Source organism: Amblyomma maculatum, chromosome 9, assembly GCF_055883805.1.
Source record: "Amblyomma maculatum isolate TAMU_Amacu chromosome 9, ASM5588380v1, whole genome shotgun sequence".
NCBI lineage: Eukaryota > Metazoa > Arthropoda > Arachnida > Ixodida > Ixodidae > Amblyomma > Amblyomma maculatum.
This window is the reverse complement of record NC_139352.1, coordinates 19,170,542-19,190,319: the sequence shown is the minus strand read 5'-3', so window position 1 is coordinate 19,190,319 and position 19,778 is coordinate 19,170,542. Positions and strand designations below refer to the sequence as shown.

Below are 19,778 nucleotides of genomic sequence, written 5' to 3'. Positions count from 1 at the left end.
TGGAAAACCAGAAGGAGGTTAGGAAAACTCTGCAACGCCCTAGTCTCAGCCTGTATATCTTGATAACTGTGATAAATGGGAACATTTTTTGTTCTCTCTCTTTTTCTCCGTTCTCCTGCACCTAAAAATTTTATTGAACTCAAGCGAAATGTGCAAATTTCTGGTTGACGTCGAAGAAAATGGCTACAGGTAGTAATTGAAAAAAAAAAAAAAAAAAGCCTTCTCTTTTTTTTCTATCTTTCTTATGAATACGTTCTTTTCATGGTGTGGTCGTCGAAAATTCTGAGCGAAGAGCGCTTCGTCCGAGTTAAGATAGCTTCCGATGCCAGAATAGTGCATTTCTCCGAAGGTACGTTCGTTACAACTGGTTCACGTGGTGCTGCACTTCGCCATTAGTTAATCAGCAAGGGGCTGGGGCCCTCTGCACCGCACCGTTCGTTTCAAAAAGTGCAGCCGTCGTGCAGGTCGAGTTCACGAAAAGTTCATGAAAAGTTCAGCAAAACTGCGCTCAGCGGTCAGTGCCGAAATGGTGCAGCTGCAGCCGCCGCATGAAAGCAGACGACAGCTTGCGCGACGATTGCGTGTTGTGATAAACAGTGAAGCGACCCTAGTTATTTCACTCGTCAACGAGAACGGTGTCCGTGTCAGCCAAAGAAACTACAGCGCGTGCTTCAAACCACGCCTAACAAGTAAGCATGAGCATGCGTTATGGTTCATGCTGATATCGTGATCTAAGTTGCTTGCGCTTCAGGCTGGTTCGTGTCAACGCTTCATTGCGATGTACTATCTGAAAATCAATATAATTCACAGCTAGCTGACCACATGAATGCGCTCAGCTTTTGTACATGTATGCATCGCATATTCGTGAATGAATGAATCCGATCAGCGATGCATGCTGGATAATACGCTTATTGTTGTCGCTGGCAGCAGACGACGCAGCACAGCACTGCCACACAGCCTCGTCTTCATGGTCGCGTTCGCGCGAGTTCTTCACGATTTTAAAAATACGTCTGCACGAGTACGAGGAGGCAAATGATCCCTCAGCGACGCCGACGCGAATGGCTCGCACATGTCAACAACATCGACGCCAATCCAAGCAAGTAATTAGAAATTATGAATGACGGCGATGGCGACGGGCGGCCACAGGCCCAGACGCATAGTGCAGTCAGTCGTCCGCGCGGAGCTTGTCCGGGTCCTCGCCGCACTGCTTTGTATTTCTTCATAGGGTACCAGATCTTTCGGATGCAGCGTCGAAGCATACGTTCCTCAGGAATCTGTCGACACCCTACACATACGTAAGGGCAGCACATGAACAGCCGCGTGTTTGCTCGGTGGACCGTCGAAAACGACTCGGTCAATTCAGCCTGGCTGCGTTATGATAGCTGTGCTACCCGCCGTCCGCTGTCGACAAGAGAGAGAGAGTAAACTTTGTTTCACAGAATAGCGTGGGTGGTTTCCTCAGTCCAGGATACCATTGGCTTGGGCTGCCTCCCGGGCCCTGGTGAGCAGGCTGCGCTGCTCAGAGAGACCCGTGTGGGCCAGCTCTGCCTCCCACTCCGCTTATCTGAGTGCTTGAGCTTTATATTTCTCTAATTGCTCTATGCAGTTCCTTATCATGTGAAGGATGTCCGAGACTTCACCGCATGCAGTGCATGTGTTATTTTCGAATTTTTCGGGCCAGATTTTGTGGTACTTTGCTAGGTTTGGAAATGTCCTAGCCTGTATGTTCCTCCAGGTTACTGCCTCTGTCTGCTGAGGTCTTTGTATGATTCTGCGTATCGTTTTTTTTTTTTTTTTTTCTAAATTGAAGTATTGTATTAGTTCCATTATATGGCTCACGAGACCGGAAATCTGAGGCTGGAAATTGTCCAAAGAATGCGTCCACGAAAAGTGGCGCCAGTCACGTGATCGCAACGCAGAGAAGAGAGAGAGAGAGGGGGGGGGGGTTATGGAAAAGCATGAAGCTGACGAGGTGTGCACTATGCTGTAACTCAGTGAATGATGTCACCAATTCACATGACAGTAAATAAAACAAAAGCATAAGTGAATAAAAACAATAAAGATCAATAACAAAATGAAAATAAAAAATGCCACTACCATCTTCGCAGACGTTCCACTGAAGTTTGGGGGGGGGGGGGGGGGGAATTGTTTTTTTTTTTTTTTCCATGTTAGGCAGTCTTTTCCAATTATGCTTTACATAAGCTACCGGTCGTGCAGATTACTCATTCGGGCAAACGCCTTCGTTATATCCGGTAGGCTTAATTCGTTATATCCGAATTTCACTCCTGGAACCCGAATTCGGGTGCCAACATGTTAAGCAAGAGCGATGAAGAGGCGTCCCTCTGCGGGCACTGGTTCGGCCGCCACGACCCACCGAAGGTCGCTCCCATTATGGTTTAGAGGATCAAAGGTCGTTAGTGCGAATCCCTCACATGCTGGCTCTCAACTAGTAATTCTATGCTCCATACCGTACCTAATAATTTTCCACCACTCTGAACCCTCTGCACCAAACAGGTGGGCTTCAATTTTTGACAGCAATGGTGGCTGTATGTGTCCCAATTTCGGCAGCCGTCCTGGTGTCATATATACAGAGTAACGACAGCATAGGTGGTAGTAACTGCTGGCCCGGTGGCCGCGCGTGAGGGAGGGAAACTTGTGGTGACGTCACTTCATAATCATTATGGTGGTGTGCCACTTTGTGGTCACGTGTTGTCATGACTTGAAAACTATGGTGATGAATTATGCTTGACAGCCATTACAAGGCAGAAGCTTCCCAAACTCTGTCTGGTTGTTTCACACCCAGATAGACGAGAGAAAAGATGATAAATTGCTTCCTGGAGTGTATCCTGGATCTGTCCTGCGTTATTTCTTGTTGCCTTTATATATTCCTTATGTCAGCACCCTTACATATTATTCAGTGCTGCCTTAACGCCTCTCCCAGCAATCACAATTTTGCAGAACCATATTTCTCTAAAGATTGTGAAACACACGGTTAGTTATGCTGCTGACCATGGTCTGCTCGACTGTGCCATCACACTGGTAATTCTACACCCAGGAAGAGAGCTAACGAAGGCCTAAATATATTGTTGCAAAGCAACATACGCTATGGGAGTTGACATAGTGGAAGGCTTCGTATCAGTTCTGAGCGTCTGAGTTCTTTAACGAGTGCTGACATCGCATATATGACAGGGGTGACATTAAAGTGAAGACAGATATGAGTTCATGACCCTTTAATCAATGCAAACAAACAACTCGTACACAAGAGATTATGCACTGAGTAAAGGATTTCGCAAGTAACATTGCATGTACATGGCAAAAATTACAATTTCAGGTAACCCTGAAAGTTATGTAGCTGTTCATCTGAGGTAAATGCCACTGCAGATTCTTCACTAAACGAACATGCGTAGCTCACTACATCTTGTCATCTCACTTTTCATTTTCTTTTAACAGTGTGCGACTATGCACCGCGAGGGATATCAAGTCAGTGATGTCCCTGAATGTTTCCTCACTTTACATGCAGCCGAAAATGTTTTCTTGCTCTCTTTTTTTACAGTGGACAGCTGCTCAGTTTGATTTTCTTTCGTTAAATATTAAGAGAAAATCAATCTTTGATTTATAGACATACTTTTCACCATCAAGCTCTGTCAAGGAGCTCATACACCTAAAAACTTTGTCTCGCTGGTAGAATATCCAGTTGTGGTTCTGCCTCACAGCATACACCATACTGGAGCCCTTGATGGTCGGTGAGTTCAGATCACTAGGTTTAAGCTCCCGCACACTGACCAAGGTGCAGTCAGTAGTCCTAGCCTCTCTTGCATAAACTGTAATAAAATTCGACTTCCTGCACAGAACGCACGCAATGTTAAAACCGGTATTATAATCGTAAAAGACGATGGGCATGTCTTTCACAAACTGGTAACGAGCTAAGTATCCCTCTTCATCGTCCCAGTCTCCAGGAATAACTGTCAGCACCACGCACACTGTAAGGTCATCAAACTCATCTGAAACTGGGCTACTACACAAAGCCGCCTCTGCACGTGCTGGAGCCAGGACCTGTCTACTGGTGATGAGTGCATCCTCGAGGGACCGAGGAAGTGCACTAATGATCTCTGAGGGCAGAGACCGCTTCAAGCTTCTGAAGCCCTCCATTAGAGCATCATTTGTCTCACTGAAAGTTGCCACCAGCGTGCCAATGTCTTCTGCACTTCCTGTGCTCAGTGCGTTGGATTCTTCACAGTAAGCCACGAACCTGGCACCCAGGCCATCTAATGCTTCTGCCATTTCGTTGATCCTGCTTTGTATCGATGCAAGAATGTCATGGTACGAACATGACACTGTATCCAGTTCCTGCATGCCGCCTGCTGCGCAGATGGGCGCAGTACTTGGGACGCTTCCTTGTGAAGAGGTGCCGCCAGTGCACATGCAACGGTGATGTATCGGCATATCCTTGCACAATACAGGCTGCCCGCATCGAAGGCAAGAAGTTTCATGAAATGTACACTGTTTTTCAAAGTGCTCGAGCAGTTCGCCAGCAGAACCCTCAAAAACGCAGCCGTGTTTTGCATTCCAGCAGGTAACCTGCATGCGAGAAAGAAAACAGAAAAAAAAAGTTTAAGAAATAGATTTATGCTTAAATATGCATAGAAGAATTCTCTGCATTACAGCAGTTTTGAAATAAAGAAGTAACTAATCATTGGGATCCGCTAAACATCAGCCAACAACAAAGGAAAACTATACAGCTTTATACACGCATTCATATATATATATGCATGCATGCATGCTGGCTGTAAAAATTCATGCACGATTGTAGTCGCCAATGATAAAAGAAAGTGACTGAGATCAGTACACAAGCAAAAAACTGGAGTTGGGTTTTGTTCTGATATCGCATAAAGGAAGAATGCTTGTCATGTGCACTTTTTTTTTGAAAATTCACCTTCAGGTCAAAGCCAATTGAAGAAACAATCCGGCTACGCACTATCTGAACATATTATAGATCTTCCCATGTGCATGTTCACTGCAAACTATATTTCACAACACAATAAAATTTCAGCCAACGTCCTGATACAAAGCTGCAATACGCTGGAAAATCATGTCCACCTTTGTCAATGCAGCTGCCATGTCTCGAAAGGCTGAGGAATTTCTTTCGATACCCAATACTTCTTGTTGTCAGTTGCGTTTGTGTGCATCCTGCCTTTCCTCCGTCCGTTTCTTGTTAGCGCAGCTTTTTATTGCATTGAACCAATACTGCTGCTGCAATACAGAGAAGCAACGAGCCAACAATGTTGCCCCTACGTTTCGTGTAAACAATGTAGCAACATCTGCAAACAAAGAACATACGCTAATTCATATTTAGCAGTCTTTGTGCAGCATTGCCCAACAGTGCCTACTATTGTACAACATTCAGTACGATACTTTAGAGGGAAGTCTTAATTTGTCACAGTTTTTATGCAGTTGACGTTCATTTAATGCATGCAATCTGAACAATCCTTTTTGGACCACTTGCATTCAACTTCACCTCCTTTGACTTTCAAAGATGTACAGTGCTTCACACATTAGGCAATGGTACCAAGATTTTTGCCAGTGTGACATTTTTACAGGAACCGTATGAGGTGGACGTACACTAGTATTTTTTTTTAGCCAAAGAGCTCCATAAAAGTAAGTGTGATATAGTGACCCTCTTTTTGCACTATGCTGAAGCAGCCAACACTTACTGCGGCTCTTCGATAGCACTGAAAGTAGAAATCAGCAGAGTCCAAAACTCTGTGCGCACATTAGAGCCTGCTCTGGCACCCTGTTAGTCAGAGGTTGCTAGATGTTCATCACTATTGCTTCTGCCCTGTGCACATATAGTGCAGGGCAAGGGAAGGTTGATTATGATGCAATACAGGAGACAAAAGTCTCCAGGATGAGTGAATTGCAGTCCAAGTGTGCAGGAGCGATTAAGTGCTTGAATTTATTAGTGTGCATTAGAGAACCGAAGTTCAACTTTATTCTTTACCCTTTACAAATGCGGTTTCGAAACACTGGCTAGTAGCAAAAATATGCGCTTGGTTGCCATTCACTTCTTTTGTTACTGACACTATGTACGCACTGCACGGGCATGCTGGTAGGCAACAACAGTGTTTCGAGGAGCAATGGTCCTCCTTAGTATGAAAGTTGGGAATAGCGAAAGAAGTAAGACAGCCAAATGATTTATTGCTGCAGGCTTGGCTACACACATAGAGGAAGTAAAGCGAATGAAGAACAAATACTAAGAAGCACGATACAATGCAATTCCCTTTACTAGTTGCTGAAAGATCAAAACCAATTTCTGAGGAAGCACAGCCACCATACTTATGAACATTGTTTGCCTCTGAAATGAGTCTAGCAGGGTTAGCTTTAAATGAAGCGATGGTGTCTTGTTTTTAAAAAACGCTCACAATATTTTTATTTAGCACAATGAACAGCTGTGTAGTATTGCCGTGACTGGTTCTTTATGGCATTCACGCACCCATCTGAGAAATCAATAAAGCACTGTCCTGTTTTGCCAATGTAAAGCTGGTGACAAGATAGCAGAACCTTCTAAACTACTCTGCAGTGGCACTCAATACTATACATTCTTGTGCTTCTCCCAACTGTCGGTCTTTAGTTCTTCCTGCCTCTCTTGCACTGTCATTCCAGTTTGTTCTGGCTGGAAGAAGACAGTACTACAGCAAATTTGCTCGCAATGTTCTTCAGACTGTGTGAAACTGTGCACATGTGCGATGTTCTTCTTTGGCGCCTGCTCAACGCTGTGCAAACAATAATTCCGCTATTACCAACACCTTTATCAGGAATCTTGCAGTGATTAGTCATCAATAAATTGAAAGAAATGCGTCACAGATTCATTTCAGTGAACATTCATAGGTACGGTGACGTGTGTCAGAAAGCCTAGCTCTATTCCCCTCACCCCAGGACTCTGCTTTTCTTAATCAGAGATAAGCAAGAAGATGGGCATTGTACCACACATTTTATTTTGCTTTTGTGGTTACTGTGTTACCTTTTATATGCTGCCAAGTACGTAAAAAAAAATCTCACTTCTTGGTCAGTGCAGTCATCCGTCAGCTGCCATTTCATTCCTTAGCATTGCTCAGTGCCTTTATAATGATGAAACAGCCAGCTGATGTCAGCCTCGTTCTTCGATGCTCATTGCAGTGAGCACTTGCACTGCTTACTAGTAAAACGACAATTTTGATGCTGAAGTCTATTGTAACGAGGTTATATTAGCAACTACTGTACAAATGGTTGGTTGGTTTGTGGGGCTTAACGTTCCAAAGCAACGCAGGCTATGAGAGACGCCATAGTGGAGGACTCCACTACGGCGTCTCTCATATGATCATCACAAAAAATAAATGGCTATTGCATAATTTCCAAATCCTGTCAAGATGGCCGGAATTAACTGCAACAGTGAATTACAGTACAAGCACCAAAACCAGTGCAGACTGCATTAGCTGTGGATACTGGTATGTCCCACAAGAAACCTGCTGCCTTTACGTGCACTCTAGATAATAAAATGGCACTCAATGCTCTAGTGATGGGGGTATTTCCTCCAGTAATCTGCTGCCTGTGAAGGCACTTCAGCACAAAACAGTGTCGAAGAAAAAAAAACAAAACAATGATATTACGATTGCGAACTACGTAATAATGTAATGGGGAGAAGCCGGCGAACTGGGCGCACTGGAATGCCACGGCAATTTCACCGTTTCCTGAGCGCACACCTGTACGCATACCTTCAGTTTGGATAGGTGGTCTCGAGGAGCCGCAATCCAGCACACGTTCACGTCCAGTTCGAACGGCGTCCCGTCCATGGCACAGGTAGAGTGGCCGTCGCCCTCTGTGCACCCGTTCAGGCAAGTCGAGCAAATAGCGTGCCCACAGGGCAAGATGGCCATTTTGATGGGAACGCAGGCGCACAGGCTGCACACTCGCGTCGGCGGTAGCGGTTCCTTGAATGTGACGGGCCTCCAGTCGACGCCGGTCGCAAAGCCGCAGAGGCGGTAGGTATTATCCGGCATGTTTGGATGGTAGGAAAGACACGACCACACTGAAGAAAGCGCCCTGTTGTCACAGGCCGCGATTGCTGCAATGCCGCTAACTAATGACGGACACGAAGGAAAAATATGCCACTGTTTCTGTTACAGCAAGCGCTTGGCAGTGACCGTAATGCCTCGAAGCAGAGCAGGAAACGTTGCATTGGCTGTTGTCCATCGCCACCCGAGCGCTGGCGCCACTGTCTGTTGCATTGAAGCCGAAAAGTATGTCTGCTGCGTCCAAGGTTACTAAAATGTTAGATTGGTTAGATTTCTTGATTCGGCAAAGGTCAGTAAAGTGAAATTTGTCGCTGCGGCTTCACGAAAAACGCGACCAAACACTACCTGGCCGGACGATGGCGCCGCCAATGGGCGCTTCCCTCGTTACCGGAATGAAGCCGGCGCATTGGAGACTGCGGATCATGGAGGAAACTCCATGCTGCGGAGTTCGTAGAGCTAATACACAGACTTGTATTAGCTGTATGGCGGAGTTAGCTTCGGTGCGGGTTCGTGTTGTGCGTGAATATGTCTCGTAAAACGAAGTCTAGGCAGACGTGCTGTGTTGTTGGCTGCACTAACAGCTATGCAAACGCTTCTGAGCCGATTCATTTTTACCGGTTTCCATCAAGACGATTTCCACACCAGCATGAACGGCGCGCGACCTGGATACGGTTGGTTCGAAGACATTACTGTACGTATGCACGCGTTTGATTACTACGTGGTCGTGGAAACTTTGCGAAATGTTTTAAATTGTGCTGTAACCGCGGAAATTTTAACTTTGTGTTGCCCAGCATGCTACGGGACGGGAGACTGGGCGCCGACGCCGAACAACCGCATCTGCAGTCGTCATTTTATCGGTAATCGGAAATCGGAGGAATCCAAGAACCCAAGTTATAACCCCAGCATTTTCCCTCCTGTACACAAGAAAACGCCAGTGCCTGTAGATTCCCAAAGGCGTTACCAAAGGTAACTGCAGTGCGTTGACAAATGTCAGTCTTTTTTTTTTTTTTTCATATCGGGGTCGTTCTTTTGAATGTACTGCAGTACAAATTGTGACAGCGCGCGGCTTAACTGCAGCGCAATCGACGCATCGTCCCGTTTATTCGTTGGCAGGTGGCAGAAACGTGGGAGCTTAGGGGAGGCGTGCGTTCTAAGTAATCCTATTTTTTAACCAAATAACAAAGCTGGTAGTTTTCAGCTTAAAGCATGACAGCTTGAGGAAGCTTTTATGCTTTAATTACATGCATAATAATAACACCGGTGGTGTTTACCAACAAGCTTTATATCACGTACGCGGGATTTTCGTGCTGTATAAAGGTCATTTGCAACAGCTAAAAAAGGTGTTTGGAAACGTGATTTTTGCCCAGATAAATGTTGGATTGCCTTGGTTCCTTGGTTAATGATGTTTTATTCCATGATGGTTACCAACAAGCTTGCTTGTGAAAGATTTGTAGATTTACGATAAAAAGGAAGCGATACTCTCCTGGAGGAATTCCTTCTGTTTCATTTATCATTAATATTACTTCGACCACAATATCTGTACTAACAAACTTACTTTAGTGGAATTTCCATGCTTTTAAATTTGTGGCGTTAAGTACCCCTCAACAGTCAGCCGCAGAACTGTTTCCCAATTAGTTTTCGCATAGTAATAAGAGCGAAATCATTCTGTAACAACACGCCTTGGTACAGTGCATCTCCAGGTGCCCTGCTGAGCAGTTTGTAATTGAAATATGATTCAGGTAGACTAATCGTTCTTGTTTTGTTTGTTTATTCCTTGCCTTGTACCAAGTACATATGAATTGCAGCATCTGAACAAAAGCCTAAGTTCAGTCATTTAACTGCAATAGCATTACTAACGTCTCTGCTCATGTGGGGCTTCCAGATTGATCAAACGGCAAAAGAACAAGCTTCTTTCAGCAAGTCAAGCAGGGCGGGAAGAAAACAAGCAGGTATGGATTCATTAAGTTTTGCTTGCATGCATTATGCATAAATAAAGCAGAAATCAAGCAGCTTCCTTGATGAAATTCATTACCTTAATTAAATGTATTGTACATACACAACATGGAGATATGATATTGCTGTCAATTTTTCTTTTCCCTTTCTCTCATTGTTGCTGTTATGAAGGTTTAACACTGGTATTTACTTCCCTGCATAGTGTAATTTCACCCAAATGCTAGCGAGCTCGTGTTGTGTTTTGTGCTCTATTTAGATGCCACACCAGTTTATACATTCTTTATGCTTTACTAAGTCGGTGATCTATGCTGTCGTGAGCCCAAAGAAGATCTCCCAAAACTTTCCGCTGCAAAAATAAAGGAGGTATGGAGATTGTACACTGTACCTGACAGCCACATGTTTCTGACCAAATGCAGATAATTTTCAAACCAGTGTATAAACAATGCATTTTCCTTGTTGCAGGCTGGAACAAGGATGTCAATTCAAAAGGAAGAATCATCACTTGGCCCTCATGCTTTTCTTAGCTTTAGTGACAGCAACACTACATGCACACAGGCTTCATGTAAACTTGTGTCAACAGTCTTTGTTCAAACTGAACCTTGTGCAACACGCAGCACAGCATCAGGACCAGATCACAAGAGTGTTTATTCCCGTGGAGCTCAAACAGTAGTCTGATGAGGATGCCATGGTGAGCCACGCTTGGCGACGTTACCAGTCTTTTCATTGCTAGCAAGTATCCTATCTGACACATTGCACGTACTGACAAAAGCTGACAGACTTACTATTTTCTGATGAAACTAAAAGCACTAGGAGGCTTGTTTGATGTGCATCTCAGAACTGCATACAGGTGTTTTCTTGACATTCTTGAGATGCTGTTTACAAAAACATTAACTTGGATTGAGTGGCATCACAGGGATGATGTACAGCCTTTGTCAAAAGTTTAGAGCCCCGAGGGTTTGCTTTTAAGCTGTATATTATAACTTCTTTAACAATCGTGGAAGTTTAAGCCATACGAGAGTGTAGGACGAGAAATATTGCCTTCAGGAAGTTTGAAAACTTGGGAATGCATTACGAGCCAAATAGTATGACTCAGAAGTAGACCCTCTGGGCTCTAAACTTTTGACAAAGGCTGTACTTTCAACAATGCCCAACTACTTGCACTGTACTAAATGCAGAGTTGTGATTGAATGTACTGAAATTCCGGTAGAACGCCCTGCATAAGTAGAGTTTCAATCCTTGATGTACTTGAATTATAAAGGAACCTATACTGCAAATTTCTGATCGAAATTTCCCCAGGTGGCCTCGTTAACATTCGGGTCTAAAACATATGGAGGAAGGACAGCAGATGCCTTCATCACAGGTAATCCTGATTTAATTTTATTGTTGGTGTCAGAAGATGTCGTGCTTGTCGACTAAGTTTTTTTTGGGGTGTGTGTTGATGTGGCAGAAGCAGATGTGATCATGGTGCTGCCATTTGCTAGTAGCATAAATTTTACCGCAGAGCAAATGGCCAAGACAACATAAGTGTTTGTATAGGTATAGAGAGATTGGTCCAGAAGGTGAAGAATTTTGTTATCATTGTCTACCTTCCAGTTGAGCTTTATGATCAGACTGGCAAAATTGTGCATGTGATTTATGTTCTTGCAACTTGCAATGGTAAGCACTATTTGCTCCTTAGACATAGAAATTGCCAGCTGTCACATATAGTTGAATGTGAGTAAAATACTCGTGCAACTCTTTCAGTTTGCAAATGCCATCATATGAAGCAATGATAAGTGCATGCCATTTGCCTTCAATGAATTGTTTGCCACTTTTTGAGTAAAGGTACTTAATCTCGTGCAGCTCCGTTAAGCCAGAATTGGCTTTAATCAACCCATCAGGACACACCAGCCACAGCTGATCTTCTTTGACAACAGAGCTTACAGTGCACGTTGTTGACTGCAGTGGTATAAGTACCACTCCCTAGCAGGCAGCTCAAGCTTTAGTCCATAGAGTATTACCTGCACTGTGACGCACTTCTGTGTAAGTAGCTTTTCTTTTCTGCTACTGCTTCCAGAGTTCTCATTGCCCTGAGCATCTTATGACCAGGCTTGACATTGTTCAGCAAGACCTGCAAGAGGAAGCCAGTGGCTAAAATTGTGCGTTCTTGTTTCTATATTAAAGATGTGGCTTATGTTGCACTATGCCACTCTGGTTCTTGGTGCTGCGTGCTTAACTGGGCTGCATACTGAAGTCGTGTAAAAAATGCTCAGCAGGGCCGCTGAGATTTCTGTTGTGGTCAGTGCCGTCGAAGTACAGCGCAGCATATTTAGTTGAAACGTATTTGCAGAGAGTCTGAAAAAACAAAATGTAATTGTTTTTCCCACAAAACTGCAGTTGCCCTTGTCATTGAAAACTACCAGCTGCATCCGAATACTTGTTTCACTGCCCTCCTTTCACCTTCTTTTTGCAGGAAGCATGCCCACCGTGGAAAAGTTAATGAAGCTGCAGTTTTTTAATGTGTACATGAGATCAACACCACCCTAGGCTGCAGCACTTAAATATGTTTTGTATTCAAAATACAACTACCAAAAACTTTTAATGGCAGGTGGAGTTCAGATTTCTTGTTTATTTCTCATGCACAAGGATAAAACATCAAAGTTCTTTTACTATATTTTTTGCATACACATTTACATATGATATATCACTTTTGCTTTACTGATTAAAGGGCAAGTTGCATTGTTCTTTCTGGAATAAAAAGCTGAAGTACGTGCACTCTAAGACCTCAAAGCTCACGTTTTCGAGAAGGTTTTATATATGAGCAGCAAAGATCTCAAAGCTGTGCAACAAAAGTGATCACACAAATTGTGTGTTGTTGACGGACGCTTGAGGCCATGTATGCATGCCGCACAGGCTCTGTCTCGCCATGATACCTGAATGCTTCCAAAGAGCTCTCCAGCGCCTACATATCCGATCAGAGAAAGTAGTGTGCGGTGTTGAGTGAACTTTGTAGCCAAATAGACGGATCTTCCGCGCTAAGTGTTTCATACACTGTGTAAGCATAGTTCCCATGTAAACGGAAATGAACTTGCATCTTCATTTTTGTTAGGAATACTGTTTTGACTGCAGGTATGAAACAGGTAAACTATATTTGAAAGTTAGTGAGAGCCTCCACACATTATTGTTCAAAGAACAGGAAGAGAATTTTGGCACTGGGGTTCTCTCCTCCAATCCAGCCATAAAGGATTGCATTTCTGCATGCAGCAATTATTCACTGTCAAGCGGTATTTGTTCCAGAAATGCATTCCAGTGGGTGTTGAGAGCACTTTCGTTGGCTGATGAGTGTTACATAATGAGATTACATACCATCGTCCCATGAGCACATCCTCTTTACTTCGGGGTAATTCTTACAAGGCACCAATTTCGACAGGCGCTCATGCTCAATGTCGTTTCCTCTCTACCAAAGGGGAAAGCGAGCTCTGCAGCATGTTTCATTGGCTCTGCACGCTGGCTTTGCAGGAGCATTTTGCTGCAGTTATGTTCCTTGACGCATCCAGTTACATGCAGGATATGATATGGCATGTAAAATCGTTTACATCACAATGGCAGCCCAAGGAGTGAAGTTGTACTTTCTGGTCTACATCATAACTTGGCACATTCGATTTTGTCTATGTATATGCACTTCTGAATATGTGTGTAGCCACTACTTGACACTCATACATGTTGTACACGTGGCTTGAAAGGTGCTCAAATCTCCTTTTCCAGAAAACATTCGCTCCCTTTATATTTTTCCTGCGAAATAAAAGGATTTTAGAATTACCTTTCCGAAGTTAGGCAGTGCTGTCTAAACATATTTTTTTTATCTGTATGCTTTTTCTTGCAATGCTATCTGGTTGACTATGCCAGCTGTGCCGGACCTGCAGTACTTCCACCGCTGCTTGCTGAGTAGTGATGGCTTGCTAAGGTGACTAAGGAGTCTACATGTTGTGCTGTGGTGCCCAGCTTAGAGTGGTGGCATCTCATGCCTGGGTTGTCTCATCATCATCAGCCTGACTATACCCACTGCAGGGTGAAGGCCTCTCCCATATTTTTCCATTTTACCCGGTTCTGTGCTAGCTGCATTCATTTGACCCCCGCGAACTTCTTAACCTCATCTGCCCACCTAACTTTCTGCCGCCCCCTGCTATGCTTTCCTTCTCTTGGAATCCAGTTTGTTACCCTAAACGACCATCGATTATCCTCTCTTCACACTACATGTCCTGCCCATGCAAATTTCTTCTTAATTTCCACTAGAATGTTGGTAACTTGAGTTATTTCCCTGACCCACTCTGCACGCTTCCTATCCCTTAATGTTACCCCTACCATTTTTCGTTCCATAGCCCTCTGGGTTGTCCTCAACTTAAGTAGAACTCTCTTGGTTAGCCTCCACGTTTCAGCCCCATAGGTGAGTACAGGTAAAATGCAACTGTTGTATACTTTCCTCTTGAGCGATACCGGTAAGCTGCTAGTCATAATCTGCGAGTGCTTGCCAAATGCGCTCCATCCCAATCTTATTCTTGTTATTTCTTTTTCATGGTCCGGATCTGCGGTTACTACCTGTCCTAAGTAGACATAATCACCTACTACTTCCAGTACTTCACTACCTAATGTAAACTGCTGTTCCTTCCCGAGGCTGTTGAACATTACCTTAATCTTCTGCATATTGATTTTCAAGCCTACCTTTCTACTTTTCCTGTATAGGTCATCAATCATTATTTGCAGTTCATCTGGGTTGTCTACATTGTCCAAAAACTGCCATTGAGCACGGTGGGCGACCATCTCATGGCCCAGCTTATAAGTGGCAAGCTTTATATATGTAAAAGCAGGCTGAGATAAATGAATTCGGCCACAGTACCTGATTAGGAACCTTACGTGTCTTTTAGGAAAGATCACAGCTTTGTATTTATACCAAAATGACATTTCTTGGTAGTATCATTCGTCAACACATTGTTTTAATGGGTAACATACATGGCTGATGAATGTGTATGCGGAAAGTGTCAGTAGTAGCTGTGTTTTATTTTAATACAATACCACAATTGTTATGTGGAATATTTGTGATTAACAGTATGTATATCATGGGAGAGCTTATAATCGAATACAATTTTCATAATTCCATGAAATAATGAGAAATAAATACTATCTTCTGCCCCTTAAACGAAAAAACAAAAATGGGCGGTTACTGTACAAATGTAATGAGAAATGAATATCTTGTGCCCCTTAAGAAACGACCAAAAAATGGAAAACGTGGTTACTGTAAAAATGTAATAGAGTATGTCCAGAGAAGAGTATGATATATCTCATATTCTGTTGCAAAAAAAAAAGAAAATTATTATCGTACGAAGTGATATGTGGCTTCAACCCTGGCAAAATGTGTAAGAGGAATGGCCCTATGCATATACTGCAGTCTTCACAAGAGAATTTGCTTGCAAGGAAAATTTCACTAATGGTAATAAATATTACGGCTAATAAATATTTAAATTATTTGAGAAAGTATATATTTTCAATGGCTGGCCCAAAACAGTGTACATTTCTTCCACTGTCGTTAATACGATCAAGAAAAACTGCTTCATGATGGTTTTCAGTGTTGAATTATGCTTGGGAAGCACACTGTTTCAGATTAGTTGAGCGTTTGTTTGCGATTTAGGCGCGGAGGTAAAAAAAAAAAAAAAAAGGACCAGCCGGGATGGGTGCATCATGCTGTGTTTTTATCTTTGCTTTCTCGAACGGATCTGAGAGTCAGTGTGTGCCTCCCCCCCCCCCCCCCCAAAAAAAAAAAAAAAAAAAAGTGTCCCTTTACAATTTCTGTTCGGAGCCCAGATGCTCCGGCGCTAGCCACTTCTGCAGTGCACATCTCAAAAACAATGGCAGAGTTCAATTCTAGAGCATAATCAGTCTTTCCATATCTGTCTTCTCAGTTTAACCCCTGCCCAATCGAGAGCCTTATTTGAAGAAGCAAGGAGACAGTACCTGGCATCAAGAAACCAGAACAAAAGGATCCAACTGCAAGAACAGTAAAAAAAAGAAAACGAAAAGAAATGATACTCATGACAGTCAACGGAAGCTGTCTTTTATTTAGACAGAGTTGCTACGGGTCTTCATCGTAACTCGCCGCAAATCGTCAGATGAATTCATACGCGATTCCAACCCTGTCTCGGTTCCAGGCAGCTCAACGGAAGCTCCGGCCACAACAGACATCGATTCACGCAGTGACCCCGAGACGGCGTCCCATTCAGAGCGTATGTCTTGCGCGAAAACGCTGATACTGCTCAATTCCTCGGAGAGTTCGTCCAGACGACTCTGTATTGATTCCAGTACGTCGCAGTAAGAGTTCACGGAAGAGGCAAGGAGACGTACGGTCGAAGTTGATGACGCTGCGGGTTCCTGGGCTCCCTGCATTGACGAATCGGCAGCAGCCCACCCATTCCTGCAGTGTCCAGGCAGATCGTTCCGGAGCACGGTGTGCCGGCAGAAGGGACAGGAGGTTGCGTGGAAACCACAGCGTTTCTCGAAGTGCTCCAGCAACTCTCCCAGGGGGCCCACGAAATCACAGCCATGCTCGCTGTTCCAGCAGCTCACCTTTTTTAGTTTGGTGTTTGAGAAAAGCGCAAACGGACTTTGTTGAACGTTTTTAGCACTTCGTAATACACATATGAACAATGAGAAGTGATGTAAAATACAGAACCGGATAAAAGAATATACTTGTCGTTGGCCAGCTCTCCGTTAGTTCTGCCTCTTTCCGCAGCATCGAGGAGTATCGCATTGTTGATTACATCTAGGATATCTTTACACAAAGTGAACGTGTTTTCCAGCTGTTCCACCATGTGGTCTAAATAACCTGCAGATTTTTCGGCCTTCAAGATTAATCATTAGAAAATACTAATCAGTTACGTCAGCTAATTTTTCAGTTATTGTCTTGAGGAACAAAATGCTCATTAAAATGTTGTAGACCGCCTTGCGAAACTTTTACTGTATACCTACGATGTTTGCATCAAGGAATTGTCACGTAGTTTCATGCACTCGATTTCAAAGAAAGCTATCATATGACGCTGCTGGCTCACACCTCTTACCCAGTCCACGCGCAAACCCCTTCGGAAAGAGAGCTCCAGAGAAAAGCGGATTTTATTTTGAGAAGAGGGCTATGAATTAGCATGGCTGTGAGGTGGAAGGTTTCTTTTTATTGTGCGAGTTATCTTTCAATGCCGACAAAAAAGAGAGCAAGTGTACGGAAGCTTGGTGAAAACATTTCAATGTGCTGTTTTTCAAGACATTGCAATCTCTATAGGCACTTCATCCTTGAAGCCAATAATTAAATAGTTGGTTGATTACCATTTACAATTACATTGCAGAACTGAAAATGGCGTAGGCTAGACCACGGGACTCTGAGCAACCTTCAGCTGGTTTCACGGGGCTAGGACCCAGTCGTTTTTTAAACAGGCACATGGTCCTGCCCCTCTTCCGCACTGACTCCCTACTTGGCCAAGAAAACAATTTTTAGCCGGTTATATATATTGTGGAAAGCCATTCAAGCTCGCCGGCCTTCTTCAGCAGGCCGCCAGTACCATTCCCCTCCTGGCTACGCCGCGGCAGCGGATGTGAAGCTGGCTCAATACACGTGAGCAGCCTCCTCCCCCTCTCTCGTCTACGCCGGCGGCGGCGCACCTTGGGTATGGCAGTGAGGAGTCGACGAGTGAGCGGGCAGCACCGAGAGTACGAACGGGACGAAATTTAGAGGCAGAGGAAATTTTAGCAGCCATTAAGGCTTCCAATCGGAATCGTAGTTCAGGGACGGACGGCCTCCCCGTTGAGTTTTACGTCAAATTTTGGGGGCAACTGGGGGGTCCTTTCACCTCATTAGTGAATAGGCTCCTTAGTGAGGGGGCTTTGTCAGATACTCAAAGGGAGGGGCTGATCACTCTCCTGTGTAAGGACGAGTCGAGACGCACTGACCTGAGAGCCTGGCGTCCCATCACGCTCCTGAACTGTGACAAGCTCATCGCGAGATGCCTGTCCAAACGGTTAACATTGTTCATTAGCGACCTATTAGGTCCGTATCAGGCTTGTTGCGTTCCAGGCCGCTCCACCCAGCTTCATGGTTTCGCCCTTAGAGACCTCTTTCTTTGGGCGCAGGCGCGTAATGCATCAGGCATTCTTTGTTCTTTTGATCAAGGAAAGGCATTCGACATCATTAGTCATGCCTACTTGTTCAGAGTGTTAGAGGAGGCTGGCCTCCACTCTGATTTTCAGAGGATGGTGAGAGTCTTGTACTCAAGGCCTACCTCTGCGGTAACAGTTCAAGGTATGGTTTCGCAGGCTTTCGATGTAGGCCGTGGAGTTAGACAGGGATGTCCCCTATCACCTGCTCTCTATGTGCTTGCAATCGAACCTCTCCTCCAAAGACTAGCAAAAGACTCCCAGATAGGCAGATTTCCATTACCACCAGGCTCTCCGCCTGTCCCCATGTTTGCCTATGCAGACGACCTGACTATCGTCGTTCCGAACGAGGCATCTGTGTGCTCCGTCCTTAACGTCATAGAAGGGTACTGCAGGGCTAGTGGGGCCAGGCTGAATAAATCCAAGAGTGCAACCCTGTATATCAGGCAAGCACCGTCCAGTCCAAACCCCTCTCATGGCCTTCCTGTGAGGGATGAAGTTCGTATACTAGGATTCCACTTCCGTTCCGGTGGGTTATCAGAGACCAACTGGCCTCTTGCTAAAGAGAAGCTTGAGAAGAGAGTTGGAGAGTATGGGACGTTGGCGTGCCCTCTCACGGCGCGGGCTACTGTCGTTCGGTCAATTCTGTTCTCGTTCCTGACGTATGTTGCCTGCATAACACCTCTGCCGGCACGTACCAAGCTGCAGCTTGAGAGAATCCTCTTCCGTTTCCTGTGGAACAGAATGATAGATCAAATCGGGCGGCCTTTGGTGAAACAGCCTCGGGACAAGGGAGGCCTTGGCCTCCCCGACCTGGGCATAGTAACCGCAGTGCTACACGTCAGATGGACCCAGACAGCCCTGAATTCAGACATGTCCCTGACTCGAAGCTTGACCTCGTTCTTCCTGAGCACCCGCCTTCGTCTTTTTTCGCAAAGCACGTTTTCCCACTGTGTTCCCCGTTCTGGCTCTCCTTCGCCCTTTTACGCCCAAGCAGCTAACTGCTTGGAGCGACTCAGAGGCCTCCAGGCCGACATAGATATTCTGGCAGTACCGTTAAAAGATCTAGCCAATCTTTTGACGCCGAAGCTCCCCCCTAGGTACGTTCAAACAGATCTGTCTAATATGCGTCCAAGCTGGAATCTGATACTGGCAGACTTTTTGGATGCAAGCAGAGCAACGTTCATGTATCGCTTTGCACACGGACGGCTCCCCATCCGCAGCAAGGCATTCACACGAGTGAGCTTGCATCCAGTTTGCCCGTTCTGTGGTGGTCATGAAGACATTGTGCACATCTTTACACAATGTCTTCTCCCAGCAGCCCTCCTTCGACGAGTGGCTACCTTGTTTAGCATTCCAGGAGTGCCATATCAAACTGTCAGGTACCTCAACCCGTTACCCAGGCATGCTGTGAAACAGTTTGTGCTCTTGCTCGTTGAGTGCATGTACCAAGTCTGGTCTGCCAGGTGCGCCGCTGCATTTTCGCGCAGTGTTCCAGGCCTTCATGAGGTACTCGCACGAGTCCGCAGGGAGGTCTGGTTTCACCTAAGCCGTGAGCAGCGTCACCTCAGCGAGCAAGAGTTCGTAGACACGTGGAGCAGGCCACCG

At 44.9% G+C, this 19,778-nt stretch overlaps 2 protein-coding genes across 10 annotated transcripts; one reads left to right on the top strand and one right to left on the bottom strand.

Annotated features, from left to right (window-relative positions):
- Window positions 1-3,215: 3,215 nt before the first annotated feature.
- Window positions 3,216-8,321, bottom strand: LOC146178509 (uncharacterized). Of its 2 annotated transcripts, XR_014700606.1 has the most exons (3): window positions 7,749-8,321; window positions 5,098-5,250; window positions 4,441-4,578 (listed from the first exon to the last, which is right to left on the bottom strand). XR_014700606.1 is itself a non-coding variant. In XM_084578321.1 (2 exons), the coding sequence occupies exons 1-2, from the start codon at window positions 8,031-8,033 to the stop codon at window positions 3,565-3,567; spliced, it is 1,299 nt and encodes a 432-aa protein (XP_084434447.1). In that variant the 5' UTR covers window positions 8,034-8,272; the 3' UTR covers window positions 3,216-3,564. The 2 variants fall into 2 exon arrangements, 1 of the variants encoding a protein (XP_084434447.1); XM_084578321.1 differs by lacking the exon at window positions 5,098-5,250 and having other exon boundaries at window positions 3,216-4,578; window positions 7,749-8,272.
- Window positions 8,322-8,357: 36 nt separating this feature from the next.
- LOC146178508 (THAP domain-containing protein 11-like) lies at window positions 8,358-16,937 on the top strand. Of its 8 annotated transcripts, none has more exons than XR_014700609.1 (6): window positions 8,396-8,739; window positions 8,840-9,014; window positions 9,931-9,997; window positions 10,464-10,689; window positions 11,298-11,361; window positions 16,181-16,934. XR_014700609.1 is itself a non-coding variant. In XM_084578322.1 (5 exons), exons 1-5 carry the CDS (start codon window positions 8,574-8,576, stop codon window positions 16,342-16,344), a joined length of 636 nt encoding a protein of 211 aa, XP_084434448.1. In that variant the 5' UTR covers window positions 8,358-8,573; the 3' UTR covers window positions 16,345-16,937. The 8 variants fall into 8 exon arrangements, 3 of the variants coding, with proteins under 3 accessions (XP_084434448.1, XP_084434450.1, XP_084434449.1); XR_014700608.1 differs by lacking the exon at window positions 16,181-16,934 and adding an exon at window positions 11,844-12,026; XR_014700607.1 differs by lacking the exon at window positions 16,181-16,934 and adding an exon at window positions 12,454-13,798 and having other exon boundaries at window positions 8,407-8,739.
- The last annotated feature ends 2,841 nt before the right edge of the window (window positions 16,938-19,778 follow it).